This window comes from Monodelphis domestica, chromosome 2 (assembly GCF_027887165.1).
Source record: "Monodelphis domestica isolate mMonDom1 chromosome 2, mMonDom1.pri, whole genome shotgun sequence".
Classification (NCBI taxonomy): domain Eukaryota; kingdom Metazoa; phylum Chordata; class Mammalia; order Didelphimorphia; family Didelphidae; genus Monodelphis; species Monodelphis domestica.
The window spans coordinates 360,803,071-360,823,766 of record NC_077228.1 but is presented as its reverse complement, the minus strand read 5'-3'; the positions used below and the strand labels follow the sequence as shown (position 1 = coordinate 360,823,766).

The following is a 20,696-nucleotide window of genomic DNA, read 5'->3' as shown; positions in this document are numbered from 1 at the left end:
TATTAAACTGGGAGACTAGAACGATGATGGTTGTCTTCAGCAGAAATGGGGAAGTTTGGAAATGGTGAATTTGGGGGAGTGAGTTTTGGATTTTTGGATTTAAGATATCTTCGTGACATCTAGTTTGAAATGACAATTACTGATAAGGATGGAACCCCAAAGGAGAGACTAAGACTGATGATAATATGAGTCATCTTGATGAAGTTATTACTGAGAGAGTATATAGAAGGAAAAAAAGGAACTAAGAACTTTGGGGAGTGCCCCCAATTAGAAAGTATAGTATTGATAATGAGCCAACAGAAGTAACTGGAAAAAAGTCAGACAGCTGTGCCAAGTACCAGAGAGAGTGATGTTACAGATACACAAGATAGAGTATCTAAGAAGTGAGGTTTGATCCTTAGTGTCATATAAGTAAGAAGGATGAGAACTGAGAAAAGATCATCAGATTGGATTATTTAAAAAATCATTTTTTTCACATTGCTAGTAAGTCTCTTTTTATTTTTTCCCATTTGAATTAGTTTATTTAGTCAATTTAGAACATTATTCCTTGGTTACAATAATCACATTATTTCCCTCCCTCCACCCACACTTCCCGCAGCCAACACACAATTTCATTGGGTATTACTTGTGTCCTTGATCAGAACCCATTTCCATGTTGTTGATGTTTGCACTAGGATGTTCATTTAGAGACTACATCCCCAAACATATCCCTTCGATCCATGTATTCAAGCAGTTGTTTTTCTTCAGTGTTTCTACTCCCACAGTGTTTCCTCTGAATGTGGATAGTGGTTTTTCTCATAGGTTCCTCCAAGTTGTGGAGGGTCACTGCATTGCCACTAATGGAGAAGTCCATCACATTAGACTGTACCACAGTATATCAGTCTCTGTGTATAATGTTCTCCTGGTACTGCTCCTCTCACTCTGCATCAATTCCTGGAGGTTGTTCCAGTTCACATTGGATTCCTCCACTTTATTATTCCTTTGAGCACAAAAGTATTCCATCACCAACATATACCACAATTTGTTCAGCCATTCCCCAATTGAAGGGCATCCCCTCATTTTCCAATTTTTGGCCACCACAAAGAGCGCAGCTATGAATATTCTTGTACAGGTCTTTTTCCTTATTATCTCTTTGGGGTACAAACCCAGCAGTGCTATGGCTGGATCAAAGGGCAGACAGTCTTTTGTCGCCCTTTGGGCATAGTTCCAAATTGCCCTCCAGAATGCTTGGATCAGTTCACAACTCCACCAGCAATATATTAATGTCCCAACTTTGCCACATCCCCTCCAGCATTCATTACTTACCTTTGCTGTTATGTTAGCCAATCTGCTAGGTGTGAGGTGATACCTCAGAGTTGTTTTGATTTGCATCTCTCTGATTATGAGAGATTTAGAGCACTTTTTCATGTGCTTATTAATAGTTTTGATTTCTTTAACTGAAAGCTGTCTATTCATGTCCTTTGCCCATTTATCAATTGGAGAATGACTTGATTTTTTGTACAATTGGCTTAGCTCTTTATAAATTTGAGTAATTAGATCTTTGTCAGAAGTTTTTGTAATGAAGATTGTTTCCCAATTTGTTGATTCCCCTCTAATTTTGGATGCATTAGTTTTGTTTGTACAAAAGCTTTTTAATTTGATGTAATCAAAATTATTGAGTTTACATTTTGTGATTTTTTTTCTAGCTCTTGCTTGGTGTTAAAGTCTTTCCTTTCCCAAAGAGCTGACAAGTGTTTGCCTAATTTGTTTATAGTTTCCTTCTTTATATTCAGTAAAAAATCATTTTTAACTAAGGAGAACAGTTTCAATTGAGTGATGAGGTTAGAAGCCAGATTCCAAAGGGTTGAGGAGTGAATAACAGCAAAGAAAGTGGAAGTAGCAAGTATAAACAGTTTCTTCAAGGTCTTTGAGAAAGAGATTGTGAAGTCTAGAGAATGGTAGCTTAAGAGACTAGTTGGTTCTACTCAAGGTTTTTTGTTTTGTTTGTTTTTTAAAGCTGGAGAAGTGAGCATTTTGGAAGGCATTAGGGAGGGAGAGTTTGAAGATTTAAGAGGTAGAGAAGATGATTGAAGATGGAATCTGCTGAAGAAGATGAGAAAGGATGAATTCAAATATATTTGTAGGGAGGTTGGCTTTATGAAGAACAAGGAACCCGGGTTCTCTTTGATTAAAGATTTATTCTGAATAAACAAGTTACATAAGGCTTAAAAACTAGGAAATGCATACACACAAAATTTCTTTTAGCTGCAAATGCCTTTCAAAAGATTGAGATTGCAGCGTATGAATCAACCATCATCAGAAGTTCCATAGAATACCAAAAGCTTATTCATTTTACTGTTTCAGAAATACCATTATAAATGAAATCTATACACTTTCTACTATATCTAAAGTTATTACTTACAGTGTTGATCTGAACAAATCTTGAACAAACTTCAGTCATTCAAGAACCATTCACTAAGCCCTGCCTTATGCAAAGTGCTGAGCAAAAAAAAAAAAAAAAGTAGTTTCTGTGTTCTTTAAGAGGAAAACAACATTTATACAGGCAATTAAATGCAGATACACACAAAGATATTTCCAGTGGGGTGGTATTAGCAACCAGTTGAGAAAAAAGGAAAGAATTGATGTAGATGGTCTTTCTTTAATAGTTTTGAAGGAAACAAGGGAGCCTAAATAGCAGCAGTGAGGTTCCAGTGCATTACAGGCCTGAAGGACAGCCACTGCAAAGGCATGAAGAATAGATGGAACGTTGGATGAAGTGTGGTGTGTGAGGAATAGCGAGAAGAACAGTTTGGTGAACTGTAGATTGCCTGAGAGAAAGCTATATATAGCAAGGCTTTTGAAAGATCAAGTGAATCCAAGTTATAAAGGACTTTAAAAGTTAAACATAGGAATTTATATTAATCATAGTTGTAATAGGGATATCGTGTGGGGAATTTACATCATGATACCTACACTTTAGAAATATTGCTTTGATAGCTATGGAGAGGATAGATTGGAGTGAAGAGAGTTTTGAGGGAGGGAGACCAAGTAGGAGGACATAATAATATTTTCAAGAGATGATAAGAGTCTATAAGCTAGGGTTATGGTCATGTGAGTACAGAGAAGGGGAGAGGTGCAAGAGATGGTGGAGATAGAAAGGTAAGATTTGACAACTGAATATCTAGGGTGAGTGAAGAGTCAAGTATAACAGTATGGTCGCAAACCTGAGCACCTAGAATGGTGGTGGTGTCCTTAATAGATACAAGGAAATATTAATGGGGCTGGGTTTGGGGTGGTGGGGATCAGTTTTGCATTTGTTGAATCATTCAATCTGAAGTTTCTAATAAGCAGCTAGAGAAGTACAGTTAGAGTTCAGAAGAGCGATTAAGACAGCATATAGATTTGAAGGTCATCTGCATAGATTCAGTTATCTATCAATAAGATTTTATTAACTGTTTGGGGTTTTCTTTGCAAGGTACTAATCTAAGGGTAGCACAGGTGGCACAGTAGATAAAGCATTGGTGTTGGAATTGTGAAGACTAATCTTCATGAGTTCAAATCTAGCCTCAATCACTTAATGACTGTGTGCCTCTGGGCAAGTTAATTAACCCTGTTTGCCTCAGTTTCCTCATCTGTAAAATGAGCTGGAGAAGGAAATGGCAAATCACTCTAGTAACTGCCAGGAAAACCCCAGAATGGGGTCATAAAGAGAAATACATGACTGAGCTCAACAATAAAATAGATGTTGGGAATACAAAGAACCCCAAAAAAGCCATTTCTACTCTGAAGAAGCTTATAGTCTTATCAGGAGAGATGGTGTCCACATATGTAGGTATTACAGACTAAATAAAAAGTAGTCAGGGAGGGAAGACACCCATAATTAGCTTCAAGAAAGGCTTCCTGTAGAAGGTAGTATTTGAGTTGTATCTTAAAGGAAGAAAGGGAGTCCATGAGACAGAAGTGAGTGTATTCTAGACATGGGGGAGGCCCAGAGAGAGACTGTAGTTAAACTGTGTGAGGAATAGAGAGTACTCTTTGGCTATTTTTCAAAGTGCAGAAGGAGTTCGTCCAGTGAAGCTAAAAAGAGATAGGGGCCAAGTTGTGTTATATTTTAAAAATTAAATGAATTTTTTCATTTTACATTTTATTCTACAGGTAAGAGGAAGTCACTTGAGTTGGTTGAGAGACCTGATCAGATCTGTGTTTTAAGGGAAACCAATTAAACAAGTATTTATTATATTCCAGGCAATGTACTAAGTGCTAGAGCTTAAGAAGGGCAAAAAATAGTTCCTGCCCTTAAGAAACATACTCTTAAATAGGTGAGAGAATATAATCTTAGAGAGAAAGGTACTAGAAACTGGAGGGCCCTGGAAAAGTCAGCTTGAGGAAGAGACACTTGAATTGAATCTTGAAGGAAGCCAGGGATTCTAAAAGGCAGAGATGAGAAGAGAGAGCATTCCAGACTTGGAGGACAGCCAGTACAAAGACATGAAGATAGGAGATAGTTTCATGTGTGAGAAAAAGCAAATAGGTCAAGATGGTAGAGTGAATGGAAGAATGAAAAGCATTGAAAATGTAGGAAGAGGCCAGGTTGTGAGGCAAAATTTAATGCCAAACAAATCCGTGTGTGTGTGTGTGTGTGTGTGTGTGTGTGTGTGTGTGTGTGTGTGTGTGTGTGTGTGTGTGAGTGATCCTGCAAGTAACAGGGAATTGATATTTATTGTGTAGGTGGTGTGACATAAAACAATGTCTTAGGGAAAATCACTGCCAGATGTTTAGGTGGATGGAGTAAGAGTAGGGATAAATTTAAGATAGGGAAACCAGTTAGAAGGCTGCTGCAGCAGTGTCAATGATGAAAGTCCTTCTAGTGTGGTTGCTATAAAAGTGGATTTATTTTGTAAAAGTAGAAATGTCACTTTCCAAATAAAAAATAAAACTTTTTTGCCTACAATATTTTAATAGTTTATAAAGTAAAATTTGGTCACCTATAAGATAAATGTAAATGTTAGTGTTAGTATTTTTTTGGAAATAGAACATTCCAAATATTTCTGAGAAATTCTCCTATAGTGCCAAAGCAGTGTTACTAAAAAATTGAAGGCAGCTCTCTCATTTTCAGAAGTAATCCTACTGGTCTTTCATTTTTAACCGCATTCTTCCCATTCTTCCCCCCCACCTTCCACACCTCTAAAAAAAAAAAAACCCTGTAGTTTTATTTGAAAAGCAAAACAGGATTATTATTGGGGAAAAGTAACAATTGCAATAATAAAAGAAATAGATCACATTGATCCTACAAATCTGACAGCTAAAAGATGTGCTTTTCTCTTCCAAAATATGCTTCTGGCAAAAGTGGAGGACTCTTAGATGATAAGTTGTGTTGACCATTCACAGATGTGATGACATATGGAAGCTAGTGCCAATGTACAGAAACCTGTTGTACAGTGCCAGCAATGATGTATGAAAGCAGGTTGGATTTTGTAATGGCCACAAGAAGATAACAGCTAAAAGAATTTGTTCAAATCATGGTATAAAAAGATATTCTAGTTCTTCAGATTTTCTTATTTTAAAATGTCATTCCTTTCATTTTTATCTCACCTTAATTTCTAAACAAACAACGATAAAAGAAAGCTGCAAATCCGTACAACACATCAACCAAATCTGATATGCCTCATACCCTTACTCCTCGATTCTTGGGACCAGGTTTGGTCATTTTAATTACAGTTCCTAATTGTTATTTTCTTCTTTCCATTTACAATGATTTAGTCAATCAACAAACATTTTTTAAGTGCCTGCTATGTGCCAGGTGCTGTGCTAAGCCTTAGGAATACAAACAAAGAAAACAATTCCAGCTTTTAAGGAGTTCAGTCTAATAGGGAGATGACATACAAACCATTATGTAGAAACAAGATAAATTGGAGACAATATCAGAGGGAAAATTAAGGAGAACCAAGAATGGCTTCTTGTCAGGTTCAACGACAGCTGAAGACTTGAAGGCAACTACCTAGCAGAGAAGAGGGAGAGAGCTCTAGATGTGAGGGATAGCCAGTACAGATTCCTAGGGCTAGGGAATGGGGCATTGTGTGCAAGGAACAGCAATGAGACCAGTGTCACTAGATCACATAGCAGGTGGATAGATTAAGAGGTCAGCTTAGGAAGGGCTTTCTAAGCCAGAGGGTTTTATATTTAATCTGGAGGCAATAGGGAGCCATCAGAGTTTATTAAATAGGAGGGTTGGTGTGGTCAGACCTGTGTCGTATAGGAAGATCATTTTGACAACTGGGGTGGGGGACTTGAGACAGGAAAACCAGGCACCAGGCTACTGCAAAAGGTCAGATATCCCACAAGGTGATTTACAACGGTTATTAGAAAGGTAAGAACGAGGCATGACATTTAGTTGCATTTGGGAAGAGAGAAGATGAAACAGAATGAGGAGTTGAGGACAATCCTTAGGTTGAGAGACCCGAGTAACTTGGGAGTGGGGGCAAGACCCGTGACATTGTATATAGTCACTCTGTGTATAATTTTCTAACAGCATAGTAATATATTATTATATCCATTAGATTAATGTACCACAATTTATTTGGTCATTTACCATTGATGGGCATATACTTTGTTTCCAATTCTTTACTACTACAAAAAAGTGTTACTATGCAGATATTGGCATATGTGGGTCTTTTTCCATTTGTTTACCTCCTTGGAGTATACTTTAATGTGAAATCTTTGGATTTAGTAGAAATATTTTATAGTCACTTTTTTAGACTAATTCCAAGTTGCTTTCCAATGTGGCTGGAATAGTCCACAACTTAACCAGTTTTATGCCCCCTAACTGTAAATGTTTCACAAGGTTCTATCTTGGACCCCTTTCTCTTCTCTTTCTATACTACATCACTTAGTGATTTCATCAGCTCTCATGGATTTAATTATCATCTATATGCTGGTTTCCAAATATTTTCCTGCTCTAGTTTCTGCTGATCTCCACTCTCACATCTCTAAATGCCTTTCAGACATCTCCAACTAGATATCAGTAGACAGGTTGAACTTAATTTGTCCAAAATATAACTCATTAACTCTCCCCTAAACTCTCTCCTTTTCCTTCCTCCTCTATCACTGCTAAGGGCAGCATCTTCCCAGGCCCTCAGACTCACAGCCTCAGAATCATCCTTGATTACTCACTATCTCTTATTTGCTCCTCTCCCCCTCTATCCCAGGTATAGCCAAAGCCTTGTGATTTCACCTTTGCAATATTTCAAATGTGCCCTCTTCTCTCCTCTGCAACTATTCTGATGCAGGCTCTCATCCCTCATACCTAAAGTATTGCAGTAGCCTGCTGGTGGGTTCTGACTTTGTCAAATCTCTCTTCACCCCACTCCATCTTCCTTCCATTAAAGTAATTTTCCTAAAATGCATGTCTAATCAGATCACTCCCAAACTCAGTAAACTTTAGTGGCTTCCTGTTGCCTTCAGAAACAAATACAAAATGCTTTGTTTGGCTTTCAAAGCCTTTCATAACCCAACCCTGTCCTCCCCTTCTGACCTTCTTACACTTTATATTTCCTGTACTCTTCAATGCAGTGGCACTGGCCTCTTGGCTATTCCATGTCCAAGACTCTCCCATCTCCAGTATCCGGGCAGTCCATCTAACTATCCCCTATACCTGGAATTCTCCGCTCCAACTACTGACCTCCCTAACTTTCTTTAAGCTCCAACTAAAATCCCACCTTCTACAGGAAGTTTCCCCCAATCTCTTAATTTTAGTGCCTTCCCTCTGTAAATTATTTCCTATTTATCTGGTATATAGTCCAGTTCATGTTTTACACACACACACACACACACACACACACACACAACATATACATACATACATATATATGTTTGCATGTTTCTCTTCTATTAGATTATAAGCTTCTTGAGGGCAGGGACTATCTTTTTGCCTCTTTGTGTATCCCCAGCACTTAGCACAGTGCCTGGCATATAGTAGATGCTTAATTAAAGTCTGTTGATTGGGGGGCAGCTGGGTAGTCCAGTGGATTGAGAGTCAGGCCTAGAGACGGAAGGTCCTAGGTTCAAATCTGGCCTCAGACACCTCCCAGCTGTGTGACCCTGGGGAAGTCACTTGACCCCCATTGCCTAGCTCTTACCACTCTTCTGCCTTGGAACCAATACACAGTATTGATTCCAAGATGGAAGGTAGGGTTTAAAAAAAAAGTCTATTGATTAACTGATTGCCTTCCCCCATATAAAGTCCTTAAGGATAGGGGCTATCTTTTTTTTTTTCTTATATAGTAATATATATATAACTTGACATATATTATATATAATAATTATTATATTGCTTATTATTATTAGGAACCTCAGAATTAGATTTTTAAAACACGCCATTCCTGTTTTTCAGGCTCTATATACTCTTTTGCAAATCTAGATTGGCAAATAATTCCAGGCATGCTATCAAGAATTTTCAAGTACTTATGCTTCTGCAAATTATGCTTTCAGGCTGTTTTAAGGGTCCTTTTGTTAACTTCAGTACATTAAAGCACCTTCCTAGACAAATAACATTGTAAGAAGGTCATCCAGTGTATGTTAGTATTTTTTTTTAACCCTTACCTTCCATCTTGGAGTTAATACTGTGTATTGGCTCCAAGGCAGAAAAGTGGTAAGGGCTAGGCAATGGGGGTCAAGTGACTTGCCCAGGGTCACACAGCTAGGAAGTGTCTGAGGCCAGATTTGAACCTAGGACCTCCCGTCTCTAGGCCCTCAATCCACTGAGCCACCCAGCTGCCCCCAATATGTTAGTATTTTTAAAGAAAATATTTTTCATTATACAAGAGATAATATGGAAACTATTTCCATTCAACAAACATCTATTAAGTACCTATTGTTCAGAGCAATATATTAGGTTCTGGACAAGAAATATAACTTAAGTAAAGTACTATTGTTGCCCTTTTGGAGTCTGGAATAAGAGTATAAATGTAGTTCTTTGTAGGTATTGTAAAACTGAACATTATGTTTTGTTAATTTGTCCTGATGATTTCACATTTATTGAATATTTATTCATGTCTTCCATCTATCTTTATGTGATACCAAGGAAAAGTTTGACGTAGCATGTCACAAGTGTTATTATTTGTTGAAGCTTTTAATGTGTACTATTGTTATTTTCAAATGTTTTTATATAATAATCACAAAGTTTTGTATATCATTAAATGATTGTTATAGCTCTTCTCCCTCCCCCCCCCTTCTCTTTCTTTTTTAAATCTCAGGGCCCCACGATTTAAGGGTTTCCAACAGCAGGATAGTCAAGAACTTCTGCATTATTTACTGGATGCAATGAGGATAGAAGAAACAAAGGTGAAGTTCCTTATGGTTATTTTTCAAAAAAATTTTTAAATGTCAATATGCCTATTGTCCATATATTGACTTGTAGATATGTAGTATCATTATAGAATTTAGTTTCCAAAGAGATCAGTTTCCAAATGGTTCTTTTCATTTCCTTCATCAAGATTCTGCCACTCTAGCCCAACTGTATAACTTCTGGCCATAAGCAATCCATTGACATCTCATGACTTTGATTATTTAGAAGAACCTAAATTTCAGCCTTTTTTAAAAAATTTGTTCATATAAGATGATTTTTTCTTATAAAATAACCATAAGAACTAATATTTTAATTAAGCCAAAAAGTAACTTGCAATAAAGAAGGCATATCCTTCAAAGAAAATAAATCATTATTTCATCTCTTGTGAACCGAAGGAGTGAAGCTCTGTGTCTTTATTGTTCTCCAATTTTTCTTCCTGCTAAACTTCCATTGGAGGGAAGTCCAGGTGGGATTAGAATTTTCTAACAGGTCAGCCTAAAATGTGTACTTGATAAGATTGTCCCAATGAGCATTGTTTCATGATGTACTTTAGCCAAACTTCATCATCACAAAACCCTGCTTGTAATTTAGCCATTTAGAAGCTTCATCCTGTGGAACTGTATACAAGCCGTCCTTCTAGCTTAACTGTTTCTGTTGATGGTGTCAAGGCTGCTAGGTGGTGTGGTGGATAGAAGACCTAAAGTCAGGAAGCTCACCTTCCCAAGTTCAGATCTAGCCTCAGACAATTAATAGTTGTGTGACCCTGGGCAAGTCACTTAACCTTGTTCATCTTAGTTTTCTGATGTGCAAAATGCACTGGAGAAGGAAATGTTAAACTGTCCTAGTACCTTTGTAAAGGAAACCCCAAATGGAGTCACAAAGAGTTGGACACAACTGAGACAATGAACAACAACTCTGTATTGATGGTGTCACGTCCTCCCCAGACATCCAGACTGTAATAATAAAAATGAGTTTTACAAAAATCTAAGCATTTTTAAAAAATTGTAGTCACTGTTTATAATAACTATATATATGTATATAATAATTAAATGTTAAGTCATGAGACTGTTAGTAGCTTTATTACAGCAAAATAGTGATAGTAAGAGAGGGAAATGTAGAAAGGAGGTAGAAAATATTGCCTAGCTAAAAATATCCTAGGTCCCATTCGAGTTCCTCCAGACTGCAAATGCAAATCTGAATGCAAAATTTCACCAGCCCAAGAGAGTATCTCCAGAATCCAGGAGTCCACCAGAATCCAAAATCCAAATCAGGAAGCTGAAATCCTGTGAAGCCACAAAAGAACCTCACCAGAGCTCATACCCACGAGGCAAAAGACCACACAAGAACCCCCAGGGTCCCAGAGGCTCCTGCTTCTATTCAGTTTTCTCCACCCATCAGCTCTCCTTGCCATATCTCAGGAATCAATCATAGTCTTCCAATTTGCCCAGCACTGCCCAGGGTGGGGTAGTGCTTGTGGTCTTTTTAGGGTATGAACTTCCTTTTCTAATAAAAGGTTCTTACTAACTGTTAAGGGGGCGGGGAGGGGGGGGGAACGGACTCTAGGTTCTTCATTGATTAACTTAAAATAGACAAAAGTGAGTTTAAATTCTCTTTCACAAGACTCACAACCTTGGAGTGCCCTGCCTGGCATTCTGGCCAAACTGGAGTACTACCTCCAACTCTACTTTCATATATATATATATATATATATATATATATATATATATATACAACTATATATTTTCTGTTCCCATCATGAATTTTTATTTCTTAATATGTGTCATCATGGTAAACTATAGTTCTGACAGAAATGATACCTGAAATAGTGAGTAGAAAGAACCATAGATTTGGAAATGAAGACCCTGACTCATGCAAAGTTCTAGCAGAGTAGCCTTGGCCAAATTGCATAACCTCTGTGAGCCTCTATGTTCTTATTTATAAAATGGACTAATTATAATTCTTATCTCAGAGGGTTGATGTGAGGGAAATTCTCTGCAAATTTTAACATGTATAAATAATGTCATTAGTGAGAGGCAGCATAACATAGTGGAAAGACTACTAGACTTGAAGCCAAGAGAACTGAGTTCAGATCCAAGCTCTGGATCACATCTGAACCTCAGTTATGTCTTCTGCCAAATGGAGATGATAATACCTCTTAGTATTCTACCTTATATGTTGTGCATGGCTCAAATGAGGTAATGCAAGCACCTGATCAACATCAGGTAATATAACTTTTATTATTTGCATATTTCAAAGTGGAATGTGCAGCAACAAATACGTCTTCAATTTGATTCTGATTTTGCTTTCAAAATACATAACTATTTTCTTCTTTCTCAGTCAGCTTACAATCCTAATGAATGGGTTAGAGTTTTTAACTGTGCTGTCTGTGGACTTCTCTTTACTTTAATATTTATTACTTAGAAGTTAGTGACCAGCAATTGTTTTTTCATCATCTGACAAAGCATGAAGTTTGTTACTGGGTAAAATTAAAAATGACTAACTATAGTATTGTCCTGTCTTTTGTAACTATTGTAACTGTAGAGTGGAGGAAGCCTAGGAAAATAAGAAATTGCAAAATTCATGTAGTAAATAGTCAAAGTAATGTGATACCTACTTTTCTATAGATGATGAAATTAGTTAAAATCAGTTAAAATAAGACTAATTCAGACACACTGACAAAAGGAATTGTCCTTTGATTTACAAACACACATTAACTAGATATTATATATTTAATCCAACTTAAATTTACTTTGAATTTTTCACACCTCTCTATAATACAAATATAAATACATAGATATTCTACAATTTGTGCTACTGGGTTATTGAAATTTGGTCCAATCTCCAATGTTGTGTGTGTGTGTGTGTGTGTGTGTGTGTGTGTGTGTGTGTGTGTGTGTGTGTGTGTGACCCCAAACTGCTTACAAAAATTACTAGGACAAGCTCTTTTCCCCCCTTCTTTTTGGGGCCTTTAGATAGTGTGACAAAATTAGAGTGTCAAGTCTGTGGATCTATTCAGTCTTGTGAGCAATGACAGTTGTGCCAGTCAGATACAGTGAGTACCCAAGCAGTAGCAGCATTGTCTAGCCTGGGAACTCCACAGCTGTTAATCGTGCTATTGTTGTAGAGTGTCACTACCATGTGTTTTTTGATTGAAGAAAGCCTACAGCAATATGTCTGCCACCAGAATCCTTTAGAAATAATTATAGCTACTGACCTTCTTTTAGGCTATTTTCATAAAATGTTTTCTGGTGAATGTAAAGGTTAGGAGAGTAATCCTGTTGAATAGAAAGTTAAAAGTGAATGTCCCCACATCACAGGAACAATATCGGAGAAAACAATTGCACAGAGCTTGTGTGGAACCTTCTCTTTGGCTTAATTATAAAAACCCTAACAACTTATGAGCTATTTAGAGAAATAATTTTTAGCTTTAAAAGTTGCTCCTTTAAAATTAAGAGTTAGATAAGAACACATTGAAGTTTATTGAAAATTGTTAGCTACTACAATTATTTTAAAATTTTTTTATATTTGAAATTGCTAGTTTCTTATTAATAATTTTCTTTCAGTAAAGATTTCTAGTTTTCTTCAGTTCTATTTTAATTACATTTGTAAATTCTTTAATATTGTTTTCAACATTTTCTGAAAATGTCTTTATTTTCTGAAAATAAAGATTTCTATAAATGAGGAATATTGTAAAATCAGAGATTGCTGTTACTCAATTGAAATTATACTTAGCAGTTATTCTAGTACTTGAGAGACTGTTAAAATACAGGGATCTAAAATAGTTTAGATCCCTCTGCTAATTGATTAATGTGTTACAGTTGTTAGGAATACCCTGACCAAAGACTCCGTCTTTCTTTAACCTAACTTTCAAAAGCATGAGTGGAGATAGATGGATTAGGAAAGCATTTATTAAGCACTTATGTGCTAGTCACTATACAGAATGTAGGAGATACAAATAAAAGTAAGCAAAACGGCCTTTCCTTCAAGGACTTTATATTATAGAGGAAGTAGCGGCAGGGGTTGAGTTGGGGGTGATAATGAAGCATGAGCAGATGGAAGCAAAATGAGTCTGGATCCAAGGGCCATGTTGTGAGTACCCAACAGTTAGAAGCCTGGGCTTTCAGGGAGAGCTGGGGGAACAGGGAGGTGAGGATGAAGTGGAGAGTAGAGAACAGAAGCAGAAACACCTCCATGAGACTGTGAGTAAGCCTGCTGTAGCTCAAGTTCAAGCTATGGATGAAGAATGTTTACTAATCAAAAGCGCAGGGTGCCACGGAGGGAAGTTTAAGAGCTTGTAGAGGGTGAAGGTTGGAGGTTGGAGGCTGGAGGCTGGAGAGCAGTGATTTGGCATCCTGAAGATGACCTGGGAGTACTGAGGTGAGTTTGGATTGAGGATAAGTAGAGTAGTAGAAATGAACCCATCAGACCAGGGTTCTGGGGCAGGAGCTTGGAGTGCCAGGACAGAGATAGAATAAAGAAACTGATGAAATAAATAAGAGTGATTTTTAAGTAAAGAAATCATTTTGAATTTTACAGATCTTATGTATTTCAAACCAAGCCAAACTCTGCCATTATTTGACATTAATATCTATTCTGAGAATTAGTAGAGCTATAATTATGTAACTGGTGGGGCTGCTGGGCTTTGATCTGAGTACCAACACAAAGGATCAGAGACCAACACAGGGTTTAAGGGACAAGCTGTACCTGAGAGGGAGATGATGGGGAGGCATGTAAGAGTTTTGTGGACCTCCTTCAGCCAGGAAAATTCATGATCCATTTAAGAGCTCCTTCATGAACCAGTCAAATGCTTCATCCCCTAGAATTCCTCAGGAGGCTGAAGATCTTTAACTTGCTTGCTTGAGCTAAGCACTTTCTTCCCATGTGGACCCTATCACCTGAGTTCCTAGAAACCCCTCTGACTCTACATATAGTCTGACTAGAGTTTTTAATACCTAAAATTGATAAGGACAAAGGATATCCTGGTCTTCACTTGCCCTAATCTGCATAATAGTTTGAAGATTGTTTTAGGAGAATTTCTATATCTAGGACTAGAAGTGTAGAAATTGCAAAATAACTTGTCTCAAATTGAATTTTTTTTAAAGTTTAAATCATCAGAATAATAAAGTGGCATACTACACCATTCTTTATTAGTTTCTTTAGCCATGGTTGAGGAATCATAAATCACTGAAATGCTGAGCCCTAAACTTTCAAATTGGGAAGAGATCAGGCTCCTTACACTTTGGAACTGCATTAGCACTTATAAACTACAGGGAACTTCAAAATGATGTTTTGGGGGCCTGAAGAAATGAATAGACCTTCAGAAATTGGGATTCATAGAATTTTAGAACTAAGATTCACTTTAGAGATGATAGCTTAATCCTTCTAATTTGTAGAAAAGGAAATTGAGGTTCCAAGGGGTTTTGATTTATCTTTTGAGACACCTGTTGTGTACTTCCAGATTTCTGACAAATTTGACATACAGCAATGCCTTTGTAGAGGAATACATTTTTACATTCAGAAGAACCAATCATATCATATATAACAAATTAAACTGTGCCTGTTTCAATCAATTTAACCCTTTTAATCATAAAAATCTTACTGGAATTGTTTTACAGAGAATACAAAGTGGGATTCTAAAAGCATTTAATAATCCAACTGCTAAAACTGCAGATGAAGAAACTAGAAAAAAAGTCAAAGGTATGTTGACTCTTCCTGTCCCATTTACATAATCTATAGTTTTAACTTAAAAACAATTCGTGTATTCCTTATAATTTGTTTTTTTATATTTCCTTTTAAATGATTATTTTAAAGACTCATTCTCCATCTGACCTAACTAGGTTTTCATGTTAGAGTAGTGCCATCTAGTGTATGCATAGGATAACTCAAGACTCATTTTTCTCTCAACCCATTTTCATTTAGAGTTTTTTGTGTTTTTAAGCATGATTTTGTCTCTGAAGTCTTTGACATTTTACCTTTATATACCCATAATATCATTCTCTTCCTCACATTTGATGTTTGATTATGTTGAATTTTACAGGTTTTGAAAAAATTGTTCAAATAATTTAATTTTGATGGTAGTTTATGACATACCCACTGAAGGTAACTTGAATGTTCTATTAACATTTATCATTTCTTTCTTCAGAATTAGTTTATTTCTTAAGATAAGTTATTTTTAAAAATTAAATTTAGATCATTATCATTTTCCACATATAAAAGATTTATTATAGAAGGCTTCATATTATAATGTTTAGTGTATAATTGAGAGGCAATATGGCATAGTGAATATAATGGTGTCAAACTCAAATCAAAAGTGATCCCTACAAGTTGTATATTGACTTAGGAAACCCCAAATTAACATTATCTCCTTTGTATTATATTTTTATTTATTTTGTTAAATATTTCCCAATTACATTATAATCTAGATCAAATTACAATAGAGAGTTGGGCCATCCCTTTCCAGCCCTTCCATGTTCAAATTCTGCCTCTAGCTAGCTGTGGAAGTCTTTGGCATATCAGCTAATCATTTTTTTTTGCTTTTTTATTTTTATTTTTATTTGGTCATTTCCAAACATTATTCATTGGAAACAAAGATCATTTTCTTTTCTTCCCTCCCCCCCTCCCACCACCTCTCCCATAGCCCATGCGCGATTCCACTGGGTATCACATGTGTTCTTGATTCGAACTCATTTCCCTGTTGTTGGAATTTGCATTATAGTGTTCATTTAGAGTCTCTCCTCAGTCTTATCTCCTCCAACCCTGTAGTCAAGCAGTTGCTTTTCGTCGGTGTTTTTACTCCCACAGTTTATTTTCTGCTTGTGAATAGTGTTTTTTAGATCCCTGCAGATTGTTCAGGATCACTGCATTGACACTAATGGAGAAGTCCATTACCTTGGGTTGTACCACAGTGTATCAGTCTCTGTGTATAATGTTTTCCTGGTTCTGCTCCTTTCACTCTGCATCACTTCCTGGAGGTTGTTCCAGTCTCCATGGAATTCCTCCACTTTATTATTCCTTTTAGCACAATAGTATTCCATCACCAACATATACCACAATTTGTTCAGCGATTCCCCAATTTCAGCTAATCTTTTAATGATCCCAGCAACTCCATTAGACTCAAAAGTTACAGGAAAGTTGCTAATTTGTATCACTTCTTCCATACCAAAAGTCGCCAACACCAGTGTAATTGCAGATCAGACCAGATCTACCTCTCTTTCAATCTGTCTTTTTGTGTATCTGTCTCTGGATGTCCATCTCTACATAAATACATTCATACAAATAACATCTGTTTTTAGATAGGTTTCTCATGTAACCAACATAAATTTCTTCCCTCTCTTTAAGAGTATTCTTATTTTTAAAGAATTATCCCAGCAATTGTTTATTTTCATGTGACTTTGTTTTAAAAGTTTATGTGAAATAGAAAGAGTATAATTCCTAGAAGGATAGAAAGATGGGTAGAGAAACATGTCTACTATAATTTTTAAAATGTTTATTCTTATATTGCTAAGTAAATGCAAAACAGAAATAGTAAATTGCATATTTTATTACCTAATAAAATAGGAACTCCACTTGGGTATTTTACTGTTTACACTGGCAACTAAAGAACAAATCCACAAAGTTTGGGAAAAATAATTAAATGTGAAAAGTGAATAATCCTACCATTTATTTTCAGCAATGTTTAATTAAAAACTGTTTAATTTTTCATCTGTTATAACCAATTCTTCAGACGTTTAGGATTCTCTCAAAATTATGGGGAGGGAGCAAATGTGAGAGGAGGAAAGATATCTTATATATATTTAGTATGTAAATAAAACTGTTCTGATTATGTTTGAATGGAATTAAATGTATTTTATTTTTATTATTGATATTGCCACGTTTTTGAATTAAAAACACTATTTTTGCAGCATATGGAAGAGAAGGAGTGAAGATGAACTTCATAGATAGGATCTTTGTTGGTGAATTGACTAGCACAGTCATGTGTGAGGAATGTGAAAATGTAGGTATTTTGGAATGCAATTCAATGTGAAATAATAGAGCACTATCACATATCAGTTTTTATCATTGTTTTGTTTTAAGTGTAACTTGGCAAAAATATATTAATGAAGAATTACTTCATAATAGCTTAATCCCTTTTAAAATGTGATACTCTCCTTGCCTAGATGATTGTCTTGTTTTCTAGAATATGAATATAAAAGTCATCTTAGACCTATATAAACATTTGCTTCCCCCCAATTTTGTTTTTATATAGTATTTCCATTTGACCCTCAAAACAAGCCTATGAGGGTAAAGAGAGCACATAATATTGCCCATATTAACTTACTTTTTGGATGGGAGTGAGAAGAATACTGGATGAAAATTGGTCTGGTATCAATGTAAATAACCTAAGTAAAATATTAGTATTCAAGTAAAATATTAATTTTAATATATACTTCATTTTCCTTCAATTACAGTATAAAATTTGCAATATTAAGGACATTTAAAAAAGGTTATTTGGTATTCTTTTTTTTATTATTACTTTTAAACCCTTACCTTTCTGCCTTGGAATCAATGCTGTGTATTGATTCCAAGGCAGAAGAGTGGTAAGGGCTAGGCAATGGGGGTTAAGTGACTTGCCCAGGGGTCACACAGCTAGGAAGTGTCTGAGGCCACATTTGAACCCAGGACCTCTCATTTCTAGGCCTGGCTCTCAATCCACTGAGCTATCCAGCTGCCCCCAGTATTCACTTTCATTTCAGATGTGATACTTAATTTTTTCATCTGGAAAACTCTAATTAAATCATCTGATAAGCTTCCTATTGCTTGATAATTCTCATTTTAATAACTGGATCTATTGATAAAATATTTTAATTGCTATTGTGGAACTTTGAAAAATTAGGGGTTTGCATTGGTAGATATTTCTAATGGCAAAATAAGCCCAAAATGCTGGCACATTTTCCATTGTGTTCTCTCAGTACCCACTTTGTAAAAAAACATATCATGTATTATGACCTGCAATATCCTGTCATGTTTAAGTATTTATCATCATGGCATCACTCTAAATTTTTAGAATGTTTTATGAATGAGTAAAAACAATTTTTCTTAAATAACTTTATGGGTCCTTTTTCTTTTATCCAAATTACATTTCTCTTTTTGCGACACTTTTGATCAAAGGCATTTTAAATTTCCCCAAATAATTAATGTTATCAAGTGTTATTTCCTCTAAGATGACTTCAGATATCATTGAAACTTTATATCATACATTTAAACTCTTTGTAACATTTGAAAGGATTTGTCTACACTGTCACTATTTCAGCCTTCTGAATTGTATACAAAGAAAAAATTTCTAAATTTAGGAAGTTTCAGGAGTTTTGATGGCATTCATTTTAAGTTGTAGTTCTTCAAAAACAAAAACTGTTTTAAGAAGATGCTGTTAAAGAGTTTTACTATATTTATGGTTTATTTAGTCTTCTCTTGCTTTTCTTCTTTTCTCAAAGATCTCAGCCATGAAAGAACCTTTCATTGATCTTTCTCTTCCCATCATAGAAGAAAGGGTAAGAAAAAATAATAACTAAGAATTAAAAGCAAAATCCACTCTCCTTGTTACTTAAGTTATTGAGATTGTTGTATAAGAGAAGGGATAATTTTCTGTTTCAAGTGAATATAAGAACAAAATTAGTATTTTCAAAAGTTATTTGCTATAGAGTTTGTTTATATGGATCTACTTTAGGTATCAAAACCTGTTCCAGTGGGAAGGATGAGTAAATGTAAGAATTTACAAGAAACCAACCTAGATCAGTACAACTGCACTACTGCTACTACAATGAATAATCATCTAAAAAGTACAAAGAAACACTCCTTAATGAAAGATAAGGTAAGCTAATATTATATGCATTTGATCTGTAGATTTATTTTTTGTTCATTTAAAATCTGTACAAATAAGGTTAATGTATTTAATGTTAAATTATTCCATTAATTTTAGTATGTATGTATATGTATGCATATTCACTCAACGTTTCATGGTACTATACTCAGCAGGACTAGAGATGAGATAGAAACACTGCTTTGTATCCCATATGCCTGTTCTTTGGCAGTAATGTCACTATGCCTTTATTGGGTAGCTCAGGTATCAAGAAGGCCTGGGTCTTGCCTTTGTCTCATTTTGCCTATATGAGCTGGGGCAAAGCACTTAGCCTTTCAGTACCCTCAAGCATCTTTCTAAGATGAGTAATGACTGATGAGCTGGTATTATTGAAGTTTGCAGACCAAGGGGTTTCCCTTAATCCCCACTTCTATTGAATATAACTTCTGTGGACTAAAAAGTTGTTGTTTTTCTCCTCAAATTAAAAAACAAAACAGAACTTTAATATGTCACCTTCTTACTAAAGTGGTCATTAACATTTCCATAATAGGTGAAATATAGTAAATAGAAAAATTTATACCTTTAGATATGCTAGTTACTACTTATAAGTTAATATCCTGATAACTAGTGGAAGTATATAAAATAAATGGTACCAGAAAATGGCCTAGTGGATAGACTTATCAGCTTGGATTTCCCTCCCACCTCTCTTCCTTTCTCTGTGAACTACAGTGACTTCCTTAACTTCTCTGGGCCCCAGGTAACTCTCTAAAACTCTCTTAGTTGCAGATCAATTGTCGTTTTGTGTTGGTAGTGGGAGTTTCCTCTCCAGAAATTTTATATACTAATGAAAATCCAGAAAAAGAAAAATTATAAAATCACATTTTTATCTTCTCATCTGCTTGATAATCTGTCATATACAATAATAGTTGACATAAAATTATATAGTACAAATTGAAATTTTAGATTTTGTAGAAGTGTCCATTAATCCTTGAGGAATCTGTTTTAGAAAGGCAGACTCAGACCTAATTATTTTTTTTTTCCTAGTCACTAACTTTCTCAAAATACTTCTGTGGGGCAGCTGGGTAGCTCAGTGTATATTGAGAACCAGGCCTAGAGACAGGAGGTCCTAGGTTCAAATCTGACCTCAGCCACTTCCTAGCTGTGTGACCCTGGGCAAGTCACTTGACCCCCATTGCCTAGCCCTTACCACTCTTCTGCCTTGGAGCCAATACACAGTATTGACTTCAAGACGGAAGGCAAGTGTTTTTAAAAAAAAATACTTCTGCAAGAACTTCTGGTTGAATTATAAGCTGTCATTAATATTTTATCAGATATTTAATATACTTTCAATTAATAATTTAAATATACTTCATTATTTTAATTGAACAATAACTATTTCTATTTCTGAACTTACAAATTATACAATTTTGCTAAGAAAATTTAACTTAAAAAGCAAAGAATTAAATTTCCTATTGAATTTTTTTTGGTTCACTTCATAGATGTCAAATGCTTATTGATTTCATACTTCCTATTTAATTA

General features: G+C 35.6%; 1 protein-coding gene across 4 annotated transcripts in view; it reads left to right on the top strand.

Annotated features, from left to right (window-relative positions):
- USP45 (ubiquitin specific peptidase 45) overlaps positions 1–20,696 on the top strand; it is an 87,881-nt gene that overhangs the window by 52,753 nt on the left and 14,432 nt on the right. For all 4 annotated transcript variants that reach the window (XM_001367781.4, XM_056818619.1, XM_056818618.1 and 1 more), the window contains 5 exons: positions 9,231–9,318; positions 14,938–15,019; positions 17,224–17,315; positions 18,793–18,849; positions 19,026–19,169. In XM_001367781.4, coding sequence (XP_001367818.1) covers positions 9,231–9,318; positions 14,938–15,019; positions 17,224–17,315; positions 18,793–18,849; positions 19,026–19,169 — 463 coding nt within the window. The remainder of the gene's footprint in view (positions 1–9,230; positions 9,319–14,937; positions 15,020–17,223; positions 17,316–18,792; positions 18,850–19,025; positions 19,170–20,696) is intronic.